Source organism: Morus notabilis, unplaced genomic scaffold (assembly GCF_000414095.1).
Source record: "Morus notabilis unplaced genomic scaffold, ASM41409v2 Scaffold1315, whole genome shotgun sequence".
Taxonomy (NCBI): domain Eukaryota; kingdom Viridiplantae; phylum Streptophyta; class Magnoliopsida; order Rosales; family Moraceae; genus Morus; species Morus notabilis.
In genome coordinates, this window is record NW_010361046.1 from 375,211 (window position 1) to 396,198 (window position 20,988).

Here is a 20,988-nt window from a genome sequence, read left to right on the forward strand (position 1 = left end):
AAACTAGTTCTATATTATATCAGTTTGTATGTTATCACATCAAAACCATTGAAGGGATGTCTAACCTAATACAAAAATATTCAAATATTTAAATATAAGTTTTTTTTTTTTCCTGATCATATTTAAATATAGGTTAAAAAGCATTTGATAATTCTGGGAAAAAAAAAGGAATAAGAAATCGAAAAACTAATAACAAACGGCATAAAAAATGATGTTTTTTTTTAATCACTAATTTTTGAATCACAACCTGGTTAGTGATTTAAAAAAAAATGCAATCATAATCATATTGAAAATTTTCTGAAATGCAAATTAGTGGTCTTCCATTTTCTTTCCATGGCTGTTGTTATTAATGATAATAATAATGATGACGACGAGGACGAGGATACGATAACAATAATAATAAAACTAATATCAGCATCACGAAAACCTAGTTATATTAACGTTAATGTCGTATTGTTTCACTTTAAAAAAAAAAAAATGTCATATTGTTGACCTCGTTTTCTCTCATACGCGTGTCAATTTGGATCGGATTCGGCAAACGAAATGGGCCAACTAGGGCGCATGGATTAGCCCAACATCGTCCTCCAAACAGCCACTGTTGGAAATCTAACATTACATTAGTCGTCTTTTTCCCTTTTTCAAGTTTTTTCGTTTTTTTTTTTTTTTGTTTTGTTTTTCTTTTGTTTTTGGTGCAAACCCAATATGTTATTCAACCTCCATAATAAAACCCCACTATTCATTTGCAATTTTACTTTTATGGGCTTGAAAGAGAGGGAATAATATTTTACATTAATCAATCATTACCATATTTTAATGTAGAATAAACCCAAAAGCGTGTGATCCTTAAAACGTCTTTTTTATTTTACAATGTTTTTCACCAACAAAACCAATGCGCGAAAGCAACACAGACAAAAACCGATTTAAGAAGATAAACAAATAAATTTACACAAGGAAGACCTGATGGGTACAAACTGCATAAGTGCAAACCAGATCTAAGTAAGATCACAACTATGACCCTGCATTATTTGAGAGAGATAAAAAGCTCAGAAAGAGGACATCTGAACGCCGCGTTCCCGCCCAAGCCTCACGGAGTTTACATAATCTGTGGGGCTATGCGCAGAGACACCAGGAAGTATGAGCCCCATCAGCCTTGCCACTGTGGAAAACCACCCTTCTTTAAACTCCGGTCCATACACATAGCCAATGATAAAACTTCTGATCAACTCCCAAATGGCATTCAGATGCAGAGCTGCCGCAGATCTCAATCCAAAAAAGTTCTTGTTTGGTTCCTCCTTTACTTTCTGCGAATAAGCATACATCACAAAAGAAAACAGCTCAATGCTACACAAAATATCTGATCGAAAATAAAACAGTTATTCCTACGTTTCCTTTCATAGAATTACTTATCAATAAAAGCTTTTTGTTCAACTTATAGGCTCCGTTCGTTTCACCGATTCGAGTTCTATTATAATAAAAAACTTTAGAAGCCGTCACATTTAACTTTTTTGCTACAGTAAAAAAATTATTACATAAAATCACATCTCAACTCGAATCAACGAACTAAACGGGCCCCTAGTCTTTCATAAAATATACCCGTGTGTCTACATTTTTTTCGATAGTGTTTCTTGATAAGCAGAAGGGGAATGTTGTGACGATGGGGATATCAGAAGAAAGTAATGACAACATATTTCTGTGGAACTGCAGAATAAGACAAGTCCTATTCCCTAAGAAGCTAGGAGGGCTAGATGAGAGCAGGATAAGAAGAAAATGAAAAAAACAATAATAAATTGGCCCATTCATTTCACTAATTTGAGTTTAGAATTTGAGTTTTACTACAGTAAAAAACTCTCATAAACAGTCACATCTAACTTTTTTGTTATAGTAAAAAGCTCATATAAAGTCACATCTCAACTCGAATTAAAAACTCGAATCAGCGAATTAAACGGAAAGAAATCAAATTCAAAAGCACGAATAGGTACCTGTTCAACGTATAAGCTGTTATAGTAAAGGCAGACCCCAAAATGCTTATACAAGAATGTTTTGTCATCGTAAGGCAACCTGGGCACAAGGTCGTTGCAGTAGACTACCCTGAAGTACTTTGGAACCAGACTATTCAAATGTGCTTCCATGAATCTTCCCAGCTTCCTATTACCAATTCTGGGCTGTCCGTATGTGTAGACGCCCAACAACCTGTGCATTAGTTCCGTTTCCTCATGCAGCACCAGCACTGTTGGGAACAATATGGCTAGTGCCCCACCTAAACTGTGCCCGGTCACTACAAATTTCGCGTTCTTATGCTCCTTGAGTAAGCTCTTGAGCTTCCTTCTTACAGCATTGTATGCAGTCATTTCCACCATTGCTGGTTGGAGTTCCCTTTCACCCGTAGATTGCCCCTCTGACTCAGAATACTGATCCGCCCCACCTTGTCCCAGGTTGGATTCAGTTTTACCGTGATTTCCTAGAAGGCAATTTTTAAATGTGGTAGTGTCGATTCTATTGCCTAAACCTAAAGCTTCTAAGAACCCCATGTGAACCTTCCCAAGTTTGGGTATCTCGTACCAAGAGTAGTCAAAATCAGTACTCCAATCATCCGCATCAAAAGGTTCTGTTCCCCGGAAACTGATCAATATAAAGTTTGCATCTTTAGGCTTGTCGGAGAGAATGAACACTTGGGTTGACCTTTCCTTTTGGAAATCTATCAAAAGTTATCCCATGAAAAAGAAACAAAAAAATGATTAGTAGGAAGCAAGACAAAAAGTTCACACTTTTCCTCAGAGCAAAAGAGAGGAAGTAAGTTCATTTGTAGATAGAAATAGAAAGAACCACTTGTAAAGTAGAAGAATTTGCACTTTTTGGAAACAAAACAAAACAAAACCCAAAAAAAAAAAATACATCACAGAAACAAGAAGATGATCTTTGTACGTTAGGCTATAAGTTCAATGAACAAAAATCTCCTCTAAAATGCAATTCTTACCATTCCAACAGTCGTAGAAGTCCACAAAGTGCATCTGCTCTTTGAAGTCCAAAACGAACTAATTACTATGTGTAGCAAGAAGCTTATATTGAAAAGTGAAAAAGAACATAACAACTTGCCTTCCAATGATAATTAACAATATTCTTAACAACTTTGGCATTCTCGTAGGCTAACTTGGATGCCATGATGCAGAGGTCCATAAGAGCCCGGTCCCCCATTCCCACTTCCCCTTCTCTCTCTGCAAAAACAGAAGCTCTAATTTCTTCTGCTAAGCTCTCACCCTTGTAGAGATCTATCCGCCCATCTAATTGCCCAATCGTACTTATAAAATCCTCTGTGCCCCTCTGCGGTATCACTACTTTTCCTGCTACCAAATTTACACATCAGACTAACAGACAAAGCACAAGCACGCACAATATATATATATATATATATATATATATGTATGTATGTATGTATATGAGTGTGTGTGTGTGTGAAAAAAAAAAAAAAAAAAAAAAAAAACGTTTTATTAACTTAACGAAACTAGAGAAATTCACCAAAAGTATGTTTTTTGCACATCTCTTTATATTTAACCTTGATTTTAAAATTTCATAATTATCTTCTTTTCTAAAGTTTATTTTATTTGTATTCCACTCAAATAAAATCTTGAATCCATCTCTACTCACTCCTATCAACATCAAAACTCCCACTAAAGTTCTCTCATCATCAGACAATTAACATGCAGCACCCTATTTTTCTTCCTCATCACTCAAAAAAAAAAAAAGGAAAAAAAAAAAAAAGAAAAAGCAAAAGCAAAACACAAAACAAAACAAAAACGTTGTTCGTTTGTTTCTTTTTTTTTTTTCCTTTTGTATTGGACAATTTAACAAACAGATACAGATGATAAACAAAAGTCAAGTAATCTGACCACGGAGAAGGTTCCAGAGCAAGCCAGAGAGATTGCCATTCTGGGAAAGGAGGTTAAGAACAAAGTCCACCACGTAGCCACTCCACTCCATGGGCTTCCCAAGCACACCAAGGATTTTCCGAACAATTATCGAAACGACAATAATCCACCTATAATCCGCCGCGAGGCCGCCCAAAACGGCGTCGTCGGAGCTCTCCAAGAACGCCATCCCACCGCCCACGTCATTCCTCACCGCGTACCTCAACAAGTCCCCGACTCCTCCCTTCTCCGGCCTCACTATCAGGTACCTCGTCACGACGTCGTTTTCTTCTGATTTAGATTTAGTTGTTTCCATTGGTCTGTATGTTTGTTCGTGTAATTTCCTCTCACTCACTAATAATTATTAATCGAATTTCTTGGTCGTCCGATCTTGACCGGAGGGTATTTATAGATGGCTCCATTTTTCGAGAGAAAACGGCGAGCGTGTTTGCATTCGTGAAGCTTTCATGAGGCTTTTGCATTCGTCACCGACCGTTTATGGCCCATGTTGTGTTGTTCAGTTTTCGTGTCTTTATCTAGCGAGTGGGAAAAGACACGTCTGCCCTTGTGTGCACGAACGCCAAATGGATTTGTTATGGGATGGGAACGGGAATGTGGTATGTACAGGAGTTTCGGAAAGACATCGTGCATTTCGTGAATTTGAATTTTTAATTTGAGTTGAGATGTGATATTTTTTTAGAGTTTTTTACTGTAACAGAAAAAATTAAATGTAACATTTTCTGAGAGTTTTTTACTATAAAAACTTAGAACTGAAAACTTGAATCGGTGAAATATAATATATTCTTATTTCTTTTTCAGGCCTTTTTAGTGCGCTGATTTGAGTTAAGATATAATTTTATGTTAAAATTTTTTATTATAACAAAAAAAATAAATGTAATTATTTTTAAGAATTTTTTATTGTAGTAAAACTCGAATTCTAAACTTAAATTAATAAAATAAACGGGGCATTTAAATACTGTGTTTATCGTGAATTTTGACTGATATGAAAAGTGTTAATTACGTTTAGTATTAGTACGTTCCTTGGAGTTGGGTGTACTCTTCGTATGAGGAATAATAAACATTCCGGGACTCTTTAGTAACGCTCAAAGGTATGCTAATTAACTATGGCTGTCTTCTTTTCCTTTTTTTTTTTTGAAAAAAAAAAAAGAAAAAAAAACTAGGGATAACAGCAAAAATGTCTGTTTCTTAAGCCATTTATAAATAATTGTCCTCAGTTTTATGAAATTAGGAGAATGGCCGTTTTACTAATTATAATAGGTTACCAAAAAACAAAATATCTCTCCACATTCAGACTTTATCCAATCCGGCCGCACACAAATTCTTCAATTTCTCCTTGATAAGAATGTTTTTTTTTTAAATAAATAAAAAAAAGAAAAGAAAAACCGCCTTTTTAAAATTCTCTTTCATTTAAATTAATGAGTAAGACTAATGGGAAGAAGACGTTGTGCAGACTAATAGGAAGAAGATGTTCTTTTATTTTTGTAACGTGAAAGGAGCAAATCTGGACAAACAAAACTTCATTTAATTGATCCGGCCATTCTCCTAAATTAATAAAACAGGGAACAAAACATTTTTGTGTTTCGTGGTTAAGCGGCCATCGGGTGCAAATTCCCAAAAAAACAATACTTAAAGAAAATATATATAGGTCTCGTTCATTTTACCGATTTGAATTTTCAATTTTAGATTTCTACAGTAAAAAACTCTCAGAAAATGTCACATCTAACTTTTTCTGCTACAGTGAAAAACTCTCAGAAAATGTCACATCTCAGCTCGAATTAAAAACTCAAATCCGCGAAGTGAACGAAGCCATAATAACTCTTTTAACGGATGAAATTTTCTAAACAGTGCAAAAATGACATGTTTGTCCCTAACGCCAAATGGGTTCTTCGTTTTGGGGTACAATTAAGAATATACAAGAGCTTTGGAGTTTTACGTAGGAGGAGATTAAGGGTCCGTTTAGTTTGTTGATTCGAGTTTTTAATTTGAGTTGATATGTAGTTTTATGTAAGAATTTTTTATTGTAATAAAAAAATTAATTGTAACTATTTTTTAAAATTTTTTACTGTAACAAAACTTAAATTAATGAAATAAATAATGCCTAAACTTATTACTGCGTATAAATTCCTTCCTCGTGCAATGTTGGCACTTTCCTTTGCGATTAATATTAGAATGTTTTTGTATCAGACAGTAATATGATAACATGCAACAATATTCTTTAACCGCATGGCCGAAAGGAAGATAAAAAAGAATCTCAGATTGTATAGTAGAAGCAAACTGCTTGTCAAAAGCTTCCCTCCAGATATTGTTAAGTGGTTTGCTTGTGTAACATATATGGGCACCATTATGTAAGCAAATTGTTATACTTGGCGATGCGTGGAAGTATTGAAACTCGACAAGGGGTGAGTGATGGTGTGTGTTTTGACGTTGGATTTTGCCCAATATAGTACATAGGAAAATTAAATTGTGTGTATAGTTTGTTGGGATTTTGGTGCAAAAAATAAGCATATGGATGCGCCTGTTTTTTACGTTAATAAGGATAAGACTCGCCCTCCCCGAGGCTGCCGATGACGATGAAATGGTCGATACGTTTTTTCCACGTAATTTGATACGTCTATCCTTCTCTAGTATATATGCGATACAAAAGAAGGCAAATGCAAATATTTGGTTATTGTATGAAGTCGTGTGTTAAAGTATAAAATTATTGTTGGTTCACCTTTTAATAACTTAAGGTTTGTTCTTTTGGAGTTTAACTTGAGTATAATTCTTGAGTTAAATTTGAGTTATAACTTGAGTTGAACTTGTAACTTGAGTTTGTCTTTGGTTGTGTACATTTGAGTTATGGTTTGAGATAAGAATTTTTTTAAATTTGTGTTTGAGTAAGTCAAAACTTAAATTTGTCTTTAGATAGTATTTTAATAAAAACTCAATGCTGATGAAAAATTTTAATAGGGTATATGGTTCGGGTTTTATTCATCTTTTCGTTGTCAACGCATAGAAAAAAAATCATCTCAATCAGAATTAAAACGAAAAAGTTATAGCATTTTTAAGAATAGAAAAAATACTGTTCATTAATTTGAGTTCGAATTTCTGAACTCGAGTTGAAGGAAAAACTTGAACTTGAGTTTTAGTCCTAAACTCGAGTTTAAACTTAAAAGAACATGAACTCGAATAAAGTTGTAACTCGAGTTATCTTTTTTTGAGTTTTTCACTCAAAAGAACAAGCGCTTAAGTTTTTTGGATTGATTGGTAAACTAACATGATATCAAAATGGAAGATCATGGGTTTAAATTCCCGTAATTATACTCTTTATCATGGGAGATCGTGGGTATGTTTTATTAAATTTTCAACAAAATGTACATCCTTTTGTCTCTATACTATATATACATATGTATGTATGGTATGTATATAACATCAAGCGGGGAAGAACATGCGTATTGCATGGAATAGGAAGTGAGTTGATCTTGCTTTTATTTTTAACGTGTTATTTTCTTATTTGCCATGAAAGTAAGAAAAAATAAATAGAGAAAAGATGAAATACACCATCACTTGTGAGATAAAGAGACATGTAACATTTATTTGAAACTTGTTTGAAGTAAATACGTGTTTTGAAATATTTGAAGTAAATAGTATATTTATTTACCCCATATGGGGTTTATTTATTAAGAATAAAGAATATGGATGTCTTTATTTATATATGATAGTGGGTATTTGTATAAACAAAATAATAAGTAAGTATTTTTAAATTTAAGGTACTTCAAATATATATTTATGTAAATAACCCACTTTTATAAAACCCGAACATTTTTCTTGACAACCCCGACGTGCAAATCGAACCCATTTTTTTTTCTTCTCTTTCTTTTTTTTTTTTTGTTGCCATCAAAGAAGCGAGATTTGTTTTTGGAGCAAACAAAGAAACGAAAATTATGACTTTTAATTTATGAATTCATTATTATTCTCAATTTATATATATTTTTTTATAAAAAAAATATTATAATAAATTATTAATTATTCAAATTGTGACATAAATTTTTATTCTAAACGCACTCTCAAATAAAGCGTATTATCGCTTTTTTTCCCCTTTATTTTGCTTATTGCTGAATTAATGTTAGATCCTAGACAGTGGAACCAGGAGAAACAGATGGCGAGCTGAGTCAACAAAACAACGCCACCGAATGACCGACACGACCGAGTCGCATTTTCACAGACGGAAAGAATACCAGAGATTGCCACATCAACCCAAAAAAAAAGAAAAAACATGTGAGAGTCAGTTGCGCTGCTTTTTTTTTTTGTTTTTTGTTTTTTTTTGTTTTTTTTTTTGTATAGAAGAGAGTCAATTCCTGATATTTGACGCTACATGGGCGTGGCACCCAACTCTTTATGGCTTTTTTTAATCAGAAAAAAAGAAAGATTGTTTTATAATAAAAAAATAAGAAAGATTGTCCACCGCTAATTCCTCTGAAGAAAAAAAAAACAAATAAACAAAAATTACGGAAGCGTTTAGTAGATAAATTTAAAATTATGATTCTAAATTATAATTTAAAATTAATATTTATTTATAGTGATTAGTATTTAATTTAAATGATTTTAAATTATAATTTAAAATTTGATATAATGTTTTAAATTAGAGTGATTTTAAAACTATCATCTCTTTAAGGTGATTCAAACCCTTTATTCTGAATCATAGTTTCAGAATTATGATTAGAACCAAAAATCATGAATTATAATTTTAATTCTAGAATTATTATTAAAATTACATTAATTTAAATTCTCATACCAAACGAACCCTACATTTTATTTTTTTTAGATTTTTACTTAAAAAAATAAATTACTGGGGGATTGTCCACTTTAATTCATTTGCATAAAAAAAACAAATGAACAAAAATTATATATATATTTTTTTTAGAATTTTACTTAAAAAGTAAATTACCGGTGGATTTTATTTTCTGTTGGTTATGTTATAAAATCTTTGTTATGCATATTTTTTTAATTTAATCTGATCAGATTTAATATAATTCTATTGGTAAAAAAATTTACCGGAGATATTTAATATTTTTATACTTATGTTGTTTAAATTTAATTTCGGTTTAGTTTGTGGCCGTCCTTGTCATCCAAACAGCGGCAGAAACTTGACATGTGCTCTTTCAGTTCCGTCAACTTGTCAATTTGAGTTCCATTTGTTTGATATTGTGTCAAAATTTTAATCACTTAACAAAATCTACTTACCAAATGGTAATTATTACGAATTAAATACAACTACAGGTTAGATTGCTGAGTTTCAACAGCTATAATATTATCTGCATATGCCATTGACAGCTCAATTTGAAATATTCAACCTTATCAATTATGTTTTCTTGTCTGGCTAATATTTTTCTTCTTGCCAATTAGTCTTGTTAATAAAATGTGAACGTACTCAAAAATGTCCTTCCTTGTTTGTTTTGTTGGAGTAAAACTTAAAAAAAGTTTAAATTTAAGTTATAATTTTATTTAAGTTCATATTTATTTATAAAATTTGAGTTTAAATTTGAGTTTTAATTTGAGTTTGAGACTAAAATCTGAGTTCAAGTTTTCCTTTCAACTCAAGTTCTCAAACTCAAATTCAACTTAATGAACAGTATTTTTTATATTCTTAAAAACATCATAACTTTTTCGTTCTAATTTCGATTGAGATGATTTTTTTTCTATGCGTTCACAACGGAGAGACGAATAAAACCCTACTCATATACTCTATTAAGAAAATTTCATCACCATTGAGTTTTTATTAAAATATTATATAAATACAAATTCAAATTTTGACTCACTCTAACACAAATTCAAATAAATTCTCAATTTAAATCATAACTCAAATGTGCAAATCCAAACACAAACTCAAATTACAACTTTAACTCAAATTATAACTCAAATTCAACTCCCATTTCACCGATTCGAGTTTTACTACAGTAAAAAACTCTCAGAAACAGTCATATTTAACTTTTTTATTACAGTAAAAAGCTCTCACATAAAGTCACATCTCAACTCGAATCAACGCACTAAATGGGCTAAAAAAATGCAACCGAATAAGCCCTTTGTAATTTGGTGAATTATGGGGTTAGGTCATAAACTCAAACAAACTAAACTCTTGTTTACTTGAAAACGAAGTTGATGAAATTAGTATGAATGATAAAAATAAATATAAAAGAGAACAAGTCTTTCACCATCCTTGTTACATCACTTCAGACAATTGCCTCTCTGATTATTGGTTAGGGATACTCTATCATTGAGTGTATTAACCAACGGAAATTTGACAAATTATTAAAAAAGAAGATTCTCTAATATGTCTAACGTATTGGTAAATCAAATTTTTTTAATCGCTAAATTTATATATTTTTTAATTTTTACGTGATTTTATATAGATCCGACATACAAAAAAAATTAATCTATTAGTATGTTGGTGTAAGCAAAAATATTATATATATATATATAGGTAAAGCCTCCAATCCAATATTAGATTAGAGCGGTATATATATATATTTTTTTTAAAAAATATGTATATTTTCCTCTTAAAACATGTATATTTTCTCTTAAAATATAGGTAAAGCCTCCAATCCAATATTAGATTAGAGCGGTATATATATATATTTTTTTAAAAAAATATGTATATTTTCCTCTTAAAACATGTATATTTTCTCTTAAAACATGTATATAGGTATTTAGATAAATTATAGACGTCTCCACACATTATATATGTTTTAAGAGAAAATATATACGTATTTTAAGAGAAAAAAAAAATATATATATATATACATGTGATGCTCCAATTTAATATCGAATTGGAGACCATTTATATATATATATATATTTACCTAAATCATTGTGCAAATGTTCATGATGAAGAAAAAAATAATAATTAAATTAATAGCTGGCTATCCTCTCTGGATTGGCATTGAATATGTCCAATAAATCAAAGAATAGAAGATATAAGAAATAAAAGGATTGGGTGATGAACTTGTTAAATGAATATGCGTCATGCGTCCAAAACCTAACGTTTGACACAAACATTAGTGAGCGATGCACATCCCAACTAATGTCCTACGAAAACAGAAGAAAGATTATGTGCTTGGTCACAACTATTTATCATATTAGATCAAGGAAACAATTTGTGTTTTAATAGTATTGCCTTTGGTAGCTTCCTTTTTATGCTCATTTAATTTATTTTTAATGTTTATGGAACTAATATTGGCCCCACATGCCAGCCGTAATTCCTAAATTATTAGGAAGTGCGACTTAATATATGCAAATAATTTCCCCATCATAACTTAATACATTTACAAGTAATTGTCGCCGCCACAAATTTATACTTTTCCTTGCAAATAACACATACTACCCAATTATCATCCCACTATGATGGGCTTTTTTTTTTTCATTTTAAACGCCAAGAAATAAAGGGTCGTCCCATTTTATTCTATCGAAACAATTTACGCACTAAAATGTTAGATACCAAAAGTTCCCTATGAAATGCCTATAAGACAAGCAGTAGGTTTTCAAGCCCTTGGGTTTCCCTTTCTTTACATGGCGATTTTACAAAGGGTGAGTTCTACCTAATGAGTTTGTAACAATTAGTCCACCACATCGCGGGTTTGAGTCTAAACGGTTATGTTATAGGTTGGATTAAGTGCGTTAGTAAAGTTGTTAAAGTGTGACATACTGATAATCGAGTGAAACCGTTACAGAGGAAACGATTACCGTTAAATCAATGTTAATAATGTGGACTGTCGTTGATTTTGGCCCAAACATAGCAGAATGGTACAAAACCACCATGTTGAGCATGAGATGAGATGTAGTATGAACTTTAGTTCTATAACCATTGTCCACAGATAGGACGACTTAGAGATGACTGCTGCTACCTGATAGTGTTAGCTACTAAAATGTCTACTTGAAATGATTATAAAACAAATAGTGGATTCACAAGTCTCTGGGTAATTTCCTATTCTTAGAAGTCGGTTTTGTAAGAGTTAGTTCTATAATGGAGTTTATAACAACACAAGATAAATGTCCCCGCATTTGCTTGAATTCCTTCATTTTAAAGTCACTTGATTGTAAAACACAAAGGTTGTTTGTCTCTTTCATTTTGTCAACCTGACGCCTCACTCAGACACGTATGAATCTGTCAAAATTTAATCAGACGTTAATGTGTAATTGTTTGTGTGATGAAGATTATCATTCTACAAATTATTTTATTTTAAATGTTGACAGAGACGACCTTTATTCTTAAAAAGTAAAAAATAAAAACAAAAAAAAATCCTTTCTAATTTTTTACACAATATGAAATTACGAGTGCAAGACTTCATGTGATATTAATAATTCAATTTTGTTATAAACTTTTTCTTTTTGAGATATATTGAAAGCAACAACAGCAATTGAGGTCCATAATCCATTCTGGTTTATCATGCACCACATGTCATCTCATATCTTGGCTTTCTATTCCCATCTAAAAAAGAAACTTCATCCATTCTCTCACGCGGCTACAGTTCGCTTAATAATCGTGATTTATGTAACTTTCAAGGAAAACTACTACCATGCAAAAAAAAAAAAAAAAAAAAAAAAAAAAAAAACCCACCCAGCAACACTTATTATCTGAAAAAAAAAAAAACTATACCACCATGCAATCATTATTATCTGTTATTTTTTAGAGGCAAGTTCTTAAGTGAAATTCAACACCGAAAGAAAGAAGATGAAAAAGAAAAATGCAAAATATATATATATATATATATTTTAACACGGGTCTCTCACTTTAATAGTAAAAAACGAAGCTATTAAAATTCGAACCTTACCGAATACACCAATACATTCACGCACGTAATTATTTGAGCTAATGGTAAAAATTCATTTATTTGACTGATTTGAGTTTAAAATTAAAATTTTATTATAGTAAAAAGCTCTAAAAAATAATCACATTTAATTTTTTTATTACAATAAAAAATTCTCATATAAAATAACATCTTAACTTAAATTAAAAATCCGAATCAATAAAGAGATGTTTAGTCTATGGATTAAAATTATGTGATTAGAACTATTTTTGATTTACGTGTATTTTTTATGAGAGAAAATATTATAACGAATCATGAATCATAATTCGAATCATAATTTAAATCATCTAACCAAACATCTCCTAAATTAAACAAACCAAAATTATTAAAATTTAAATTACGATAAATATAAATACATATTCACGCACGAACCACTTCAGCCAACTCAAGTCGCAGAGACGTACGCATTGGTTAGCTTTGGAGTTGATCGATTCGCCCATTCACCTACCTCAACGATCTCTCTCTTTACAAGACTTTTCTAATTGCCGCGACCCCAAAAGTGAAGTGAAAGTAAAAACTAGAAGTAAAAGTAGAAGAAGCAGCAGCAGGCGCTTCGCTGGCTCTGAAGTTTACCATCATCACCCCAATTTTTCAGCCGTTATCTTCGATTCTTTTTTAGTTTCGTTAATTTAAATTTTTAATTTTATTGAGATGTGATATCATGTGAAAATTTTTTATTATAATAAAAAAATTAAATATGATTATTTTTTAATGTTTTTTATTATAATAAAATTTAAATTATAAATTCAAATCGATAAAATAAACGAGATCATTTTTAGTTGCTTGCCTTCAACTCGATTTGTTTGCATTTTTAACTCATCGCTTGGGCACCACAGATTTCCCCAATAGAAAACCCCACCACCAAGAAAAGCAAAAACAAACAGTTAGGCTAAGATCACCACTTAATCTGTTATTACCTTATTTTACAAGAATCATGTGAACGTCACTGTTGGAAATCTAACGTTACATTTAGTTTTGTCCTTTTTCCTTTTCTTGTCTTTTTTTTTTTTTTTTTTTTTTTTTTTTTTTTTTTTTTTTTTGTTGCAAACCCAATTTGTTATTCAACCTCCACAGTAAACTATTCATTTGCGGTTTTACTTTTACGGGCTTGAGATTGAGAGAGAGGGAATAATGAATGCGTTTAGAATTCGTTTTAAAATAATTTTATTTTTTATATGAAAAAGAAAATAAAAATATTTTTAATCTCAGTTAAAAATTATTTTTAAAAATATGTTTGGTAGTTTTATTAAAAAATTATTTTCAGTGTAAAAAAACTCATTAATGTATTTATTTATCTCTCTGTTAAAAATCGTTTTTCGTTTCTCATTTATTTTATACTAAACTAAAAAATTATTTTTATTTCCGTTTTTTATTTTTATTACGCCAAACATTATTTTAAAAATATTTTTTTTTTCTTTTTTAAAAAATATAAAAAATAAAAATGAGATTAATTTCAAACACCGTCAATATTTTACATTGCCATGGAAGCCACTAATGGCTTACCCTTTAATCAATCATTACTATATTTTTAATGTAGAATAAACCCAAAAGCGTGTGATCCTCCTTGTGAAGGCTACTACTTATAATTTATTTATTACATGTATTTATTAATTTATTCTTAGAGTGAGAGAAAAGAGGAGAAGAGATATGGTCTAAAAAGACTTGTAGATAGTAGATGCACAAAAAAAATACAAAGACACACCAACCGAGAGCCTATATTCCTAGTTCCTACTACCAAGAAGGAACAAAACAAGAAGAAAAAAAGGAAAGAAAAAAAAAAAAAGGGAAATATATAAACAAATAAAACTGAGGAGAAAAAACGGAACTTTTTTCTGTGGCTTTGGATTCTTCTGGCAAATCGTGCCTGCCAGCTTTGCTTGAGTATGGCTAAACAAGAATAAAATTTAGTGACAGAAATTGTTGTTGAAAATTAAAAAAAGAAGAAAAGAAAAGAAAAAAAGTTTGCTCGCTTGATTGACGATATTGTGGTTTTAGGCCGAATCTGTGGAGTCCGGACAGTGACTCTTTCGGAGCTGAGACATGAGAGAGATGTCGGAGATATGGAGGATTTTGGTGTTCTTCAGCGTCTGCATTTTGGGATTCAAGCCAAGTTTCATCAATGCCGCCACAGATCCACAAGACGGTCGGTGCTAAACACTTCTCTGTTCCTCTGTTTCTCTTTTCCTCTTCTTCTTCTTCTTCTTCTTCTCTCTCTCTCTCGGTTCTCTTTGAGCTAATCTTACCCATCTGTACTCTTTTCCTTGTTTTTTCACAGATTGAAAGCTTTTTTCCTTGGAAAGATTGTATGAGAAGTGTTCTAGTTGACTTTTGAGGATAGATTTGTGTTTAAAGATTGTAGATTTGAGTTCTCAGATGTGAAAAGTTGTTCGTTTTGCTCCGATTGTAGTGAGAAAAGGAATTTTCTCACTTTTTTTTTTGAGTGAAATGCTGAGATGCCATTTTTACTTTGATTGACTGTGGTTTAAGCAACTGAAGATATGATTTTTAGCTGTTTATTTTAACGAGTTATTTTGTTCTATGACTTCAGTTTGATTGTTCTGCCTTCACAAATGAGAAAATTGTTACTGAGAATTTCAATGCTTTTAGACATAGAAGTAGTATTTGCCGCGTTGGTGTTTGTTGAAATGGAAATTTCTGCTAATTTAATGGAAACTTGTACATATGTGTGTGTGTGTGTGTGTGTGATTTGTTTATCATTAGATTGGTTCTAATATGTATGAAAGTCCGTTTTTGTGAATTTGAGGACACAGCTCCATGGGACTTGGTTATTTCTTGAAAGATGGGAGAGAAAAAGATAAATCCTTTGAGTATTCTTATGAGAATCATGAGTTTCAAATAGTGGTTTAGGCATTTTATGGATAAATTGTAAGATTTTACAGTATAATCTCTAAACAAATTAGGAGGTTAAATGAAGAGCATTTGCTAAAATTTGTTGCAAATTTGTTTACTTTTTTCACTTGATTTTCACAGCTGCTGCTCTAAGGAACATGTATACTAGCATGAACTCCCCGCCGCAGCTAACTGGCTGGAATGCAAATGGTGATGATCCATGCGGGCAATCTTGGAAAGGAGTAACTTGCTCGGGCCAAAGAGTAACTGAAATGTGATTCTCTATTCTTCATTCGTTTCCTTTAGAATGCCTTTTGACTCTTTGCTACAGGTTTTCTGAATCTGTTCTGTTGTGTTTTCTTTTGTCCCAGTAAATTATCTGATCTTGGGCTTTCTGGATCGTTTGGTTATCAATTACAAAGTTTAACATCAGTAACAATCCTGTGAGTATCATGTTTCTTCTTATTGTTTTTATAATTATGATTGTTTTTCGTATAAATCTTTATTTTTGATGTACTATGCGGTCTCTTGATAAATTATGCAGGGACCTGAGCAATAATAACCTCGGAGGTGGTATGCCTTATGGAATACCTCCAAACTTGACGAGATTGTAAGCTTCATTTTTGTGCATTTGAGCATATTCCTAGTTTACCATGTATTTGTGGCGTTTTATGTGAGGGGTTAATTCTTTTTTCTGCAGAAATCTTGGCGGTAATAATTTTAACGGAGGCATCCCTTATTCTATTTCCCAAATAACATCTCTTAAATACCTGTAAGTTTCTGGTTTTAAGTTTTGTTTTGAGACAACATATATGAATAACAAGTCCATATCTAATTCTTCGTTTTGGGACTGTAGGAACATCAGCCACAATCAGCTTCAGAACCAATTGGATAACATGTTTGACAAGCTTACTTCCCTCTCAACATTGTAAGTTTGGTTTTTAATCTTATGGGAAAAGGCTTATGTGAGTGCCTGTTTATATCATTACTATCTTGCACACATGTCAAAAGAGTGCTTCTCTTTAAAAAAGGATAGTCAAAAGAGTTCTCCTCTTTAAAAAAGGTTTTGGAGGCTTGCAGGTCTTCTCGTAATGTTTCTGTTGATTGAACGTTTTGTGATAGTATTCATTTTTAGTTATGATTTTAAAAGTTTTTTCCTAAATCAAAGTGACAGTGACCTCCTGGCTGTTGGATTATTCAGACACAGTGTTTGTTGTGTTCTTGCTTGCTTATAAGTTATCTTTTCCCCCAAAAATCAAAGTGATTATAATCTGTCTCTTTTGCTTTAGGGATCTCTCTTTCAATTCTATTCAAGGTAACCTTCCTCAGAGTTTTAGCTCTCTTTCAAGCATGAACAAAATGTAAGTATTTAATGATCCAAGTTACTCTGGTACTAAAACCCAGTTTATCGTCATAACTGCTAAACTGATCATCCATTTTCATTCAGGTATCTGCAGAATAACCAGTTTACTGGCACTATTGATGTTCTTGCCAATCTTCCCCTTGACGTTCTGTGAGTAACAGTATATTGATAAACTAAGTCAACTGCTCTTTCTTTTCTGTAAGAAGAGAATCCTGTATTTCATCGAATTACAGTTGTTTTTGTATTCAACAGGAATGTAGAAAATAACCGTTTTACTGGTTGGGTTCCTGAACAGCTGAAAGGCATTGACTTAAAGTAAGTGTTTTATGGTATCAGTACTTGTTGCTTCCTTTTTTATTTTTTTCCTTTTTGTTTTTAGCCTCTTGAGGAAATTCAAAAAACTTGACAAAGCAATATCACGACAGGTCGAATGGTAACTCTTGGAGGTCAGGGCCTGCACCTCCACCTCCACCTGGTACAAACCCAGCAAGCAGAAACAATCGAAGTCACAAAGGTGGTAACAGTGACACATCAGATGGTGGTGGGGAAGGTGGTAAAAGTTCAGGAATAGGGGGTGGAGGCATAGCAGGAATTGTGATATCTCTTTTGGTTGTTGGAGGAATTATAGCATTCTTCCTCGTAAAGAGAAGATCCAGGAAGGCATCCTCAGATATAGAAAAGATTGATAACGAGCCCTTCGCTCCTCTGCCTTCAAATGATGGGCAAGGTAATATGAATTGTATTTGCATCTGATTTTCAGTTTTATATAATTCAACCTACATATATAGATATATTTATTTGTCATGTTGCATTTGATGGCTTAGTGGTATAGAGATATTTCAAAGATATTTGATTTGATGCTACAATTGCTTGCAATTTCAGACTTCTAATATGCACTTTTTTTTTCTGTGGAAATTTAAAGCAGAGATGAAATCAGTACAAATTTCTTCGACATTGGACACTAAAACTTTTGATGCACCTGCCACAATAAATCTTAGACCTCCGCCAATTGAGCGTCACAAGTCATTTGATGAAGATGATTTCTCAAAGAAGCCAGTTGTTGTTAAGAAAACTGTCACTGTTCCTATTAATGTCAAAGCATACTCAGTAGCAGACCTGCAGATGGCTACTGGAAGCTTCAGTATCGAAAACCTTGTTGGAGAGGGGTCTTTTGGGCGTATTTATCGGGCTCAATTTGATGATGGCAAGGTATGAATTTTACCTAATAAATCATTGTCCATGCCAGTTTGGTTTGTGAAGTCAGTAACCTGATTTCCAGTCAGCATGAATTTCTCATCTCTTATCCAAGACAAAGTCTTTTTTCTGCGACTTAAATGCCACCTCTTGGTTAATGACTAATAAATTTGGTTCCGGGATATAAAGCATGCAAATTGTAAGAAAATCGATTGGAGTGGGACCTAGTTAGTCTTACGTCGCTTTATCTGATACATGCCTGCATTTAAAGTTAATTTAGCAAATTTTGTAGACCTCCATCTCTCTCTCTCTATGATGTTCATTGGTTTGATATTCATAGAGGTAACCATTTGTTATGATTTTATTTTCTGATATGAGACCCCGGTTATGTTGAGATTAATGATTTTGAATTTTGACATGTTCCTTTCTCTTGTCACTATATCATAGGTTCTTGCTGTCAATAAAATTGATTCAGCTCTTTTTCTGGGTAATCAATCATCTGAAGATTTCACGGAGGTTGTTTCAAACATCTCCCATTTGCATCATCCTAATGTGACGGAGTTGGTGGGCTATTGCTCAGAGCATGGACAGAATCTGCTAGTTTATGAGTTCCATAAAAATGGTTCACTGCATGACTACCTGCATCTATCAGATGAATACAGCAAGCCATTGATTTGGAATTCCCGGGTCAAGATTGCTTTGGGGGCTGCTCGTGCACTAGAGTAAGTTATTAGTAAATTTATTTTTCCTTTTTCCGAAAGATAAAATATTCAGGAGTTATTTTATTATTATTATTATTAGTATTATTTTATTTTACTCTGACGATCCATGTCTCTTTAAAGTACCTTGTAAACTACTCTAAAACTCAAGTTGAGACTCCTAAAACTATTTATTGTTAACTCGTAAATTACTCTCGGATAAACGTTGCCAAGTATCCTTAATTAATACTTAATACAAATCCTGCTCGAGATTTTAATAAAACTGCCATCTGGACAAAATATGGTTGATAAGATACTTCATGCAAGCATTGACAAATTCCATTGTAAAAAGAAGGCAATTCAATTTTGTGACTTGTGGCAAGATCCAGATGTACATAAAGAATCTCGAATATTTTTTCTGAGATATATTTTTTTGACTGCTAATACTGAGAATGGCGTTTTTTAGGTACCTCCATGAAGTATGCTCACCATCAATCGTTCACAAAAATGTAAAGTCAGGCAACATATTACTTGATGCGGAGCTTAATCCACACCTTTCGGACTGTGGCTTGGCAAACTTTATACCAAGGGCAAAGGAGGTATGTTTGAGCTATTCTTAAATAATTAGTTTAAGGATTACACGTGCTCTAGGTTCGATCATTTAAACTAATTTCCAAAACTGTTAGTAGTAATAACCACCCAGTGATGGTAGCAAACTTCAAAGATGCTTAAAACGCGTTCATGTTATTTCATTAAAAATAAAAAATAAAAAAACACTGTTATGCTGCCATTCTAGCACTGGTGCAGGCGTTGCCACATGTGATTTATTGTTATTTTCATTTTATTTAAATATCTATGCTAAGCACTCCAATCATAATGCATAAGCTGTGCAAGCTATACGTAAACTTGAGTGTTGAATGTGCAGTATTTGAGTAGCCATGTAGAAGTTGGATTTAACGCTCCAGAGATTCTTATGGCTGGCCAATATTCTGTAAAAAGTGATGTGTACAGTTTTGGGGTGATCATGCTGGAGCTTCTTACTGGTCGCAAACCATTTGATAGGTATTTATATCGACATATCTAGGTTATTAGTGCTTTTCCCATTTGTAAAGTAGGGAGAACTTCGGTCGTTTATCTCAGCCTTTTGTGATTGTTTTATATTTCTCAACAGCTTAAGGCCTAGATCTGAACAATCACTAGTTCAATGGGCATCACCCCAGCTCCACGACATTGATGCTCTATCGAAAATGGTAGATCCAGCGCTTGAAGGTCTCTATCCCGTTAAATCTCTCTCCCGGTTCGCCGATGTGATTGCTCTTTGTATCCAGGTAATCCGAGAGTTAAATTACGGAGTTGGTTTAAATTATGGCACGAATAACTATCAGTTAGAAGTTGGCCAACATAGCCATCCTCAAGCTTGAAATTATGATCCTTAAATTTCACAACATTGCTGCAGGCGGAGCCCGAGTTCCGACCACCTATGTCAGAAGTTGTTCAAGCGTTGGTTCTGTTGGTGCAGCGAGCTAACATGAGCAAAAGAACAATCGGAGTCGACCAAGGAACATCCAGACGGGGAGACAGCCAAGATTTAGGAGACTAACTTTTCTTGAAAGCAACTTGTATCCGTTTGGCCATGCATGATGGGGCTTGCAGTGCACCTTTCGTTGCCTGGATACACTCTTGGTAAAAATATGCTTTGTCCATAAGTACATAGTTGAGTTAGTTCTTTCATTGTTTGAAAAATAATATCAATACTGGACCTGCTGCGGAGTTAATTATTTAAACTTTCAACGGATAAATGAGATTCTATTTTCCTGATTACGTGTGCCCTTTAAAATTATATTGCTCTTTCGATGTATTGCTGTGAACTACATAATTGAGTTTCCATTGTATATGACGCAACTTTCTTACCAATGTCGACGTATTTGTAGTCCGCTATCTCCTTATTAAGATCATTACTCATTAATTTAAATTCTTTTTTTTTCCTTTTTGGTTTAAACTAAACGATGCATCATTCACCAATAGAAAATGTCATTAAGATTTAAGAAAAGTGAGGGTCATTTATACAGGGTTTATCGAAAAATTGCAAGGCTTTATCTTGTCTCACAGTTTTAAAG

The 20,988-nt window shown here is 32.6% G+C and overlaps 2 protein-coding genes across 2 annotated transcripts; one reads left to right on the forward strand and one right to left on the reverse strand.

Moving 5' to 3' along the window:
- Positions 1 to 814: 814 nt before the first annotated feature.
- On the reverse strand, positions 815 to 4,397 carry LOC21400960. The gene is made up of 5 exons (XM_024165719.1): positions 3,885 to 4,397; positions 3,094 to 3,338; positions 2,975 to 3,008; positions 1,980 to 2,695; positions 815 to 1,301 (listed from the first exon to the last, which is right to left on the reverse strand). The coding sequence occupies exons 1-5, from the start codon at positions 4,216 to 4,218 to the stop codon at positions 1,044 to 1,046; spliced, it is 1,587 nt and encodes a 528-aa protein (XP_024021487.1). The 5' UTR covers positions 4,219 to 4,397; the 3' UTR covers positions 815 to 1,043.
- Positions 4,398 to 14,433: 10,036 nt separating this feature from the next.
- Positions 14,434 to 20,689, forward strand: LOC21400961 (protein STRUBBELIG-RECEPTOR FAMILY 6). The gene is made up of 16 exons (XM_024165688.1): positions 14,434 to 14,909; positions 15,758 to 15,890; positions 15,988 to 16,059; positions 16,161 to 16,226; positions 16,317 to 16,388; positions 16,473 to 16,544; positions 16,906 to 16,977; positions 17,064 to 17,129; positions 17,232 to 17,294; positions 17,405 to 17,706; positions 17,905 to 18,188; positions 18,621 to 18,895; positions 19,338 to 19,470; positions 19,797 to 19,933; positions 20,043 to 20,199; positions 20,328 to 20,689. The coding sequence occupies exons 1-16, from the start codon at positions 14,807 to 14,809 to the stop codon at positions 20,469 to 20,471; spliced, it is 2,151 nt and encodes a 716-aa protein (XP_024021456.1). The 5' UTR covers positions 14,434 to 14,806; the 3' UTR covers positions 20,472 to 20,689.
- The last annotated feature ends 299 nt before the right edge of the window (positions 20,690 to 20,988 follow it).

Coding starts and splice junctions, on each gene's coding strand:
- LOC21400960 (XM_024165719.1), bottom strand. CDS start 4,218: ATGGAAACAACTAAATCTAAATCAGAAGAAAACGACGTCGTGACGAGG. Junction 2,696..2,974: donor CTTCTACGACTGTTGGAATG/GTAAGAATTGCA, acceptor AACTTTTGATAG/ATTTCCAAAAGGAAAGGTCA. Junction 1,302..1,979: donor ACAGCTTATACGTTGAACAG/GTACCTATTCGT, acceptor GCTTATTCGCAG/AAAGTAAAGGAGGAACCAAA.
- LOC21400961 (XM_024165688.1), top strand. CDS start 14,807: ATGAGAGAGATGTCGGAGATATGGAGGATTTTGGTGTTCTTCAGCGTC. Junction 16,389..16,472: donor ATAACATCTCTTAAATACCT/GTAAGTTTCTGG, acceptor TTGGGACTGTAG/GAACATCAGCCACAATCAGC. Junction 18,896..19,337: donor GGGGCTGCTCGTGCACTAGA/GTAAGTTATTAG, acceptor GGCGTTTTTTAG/GTACCTCCATGAAGTATGCT.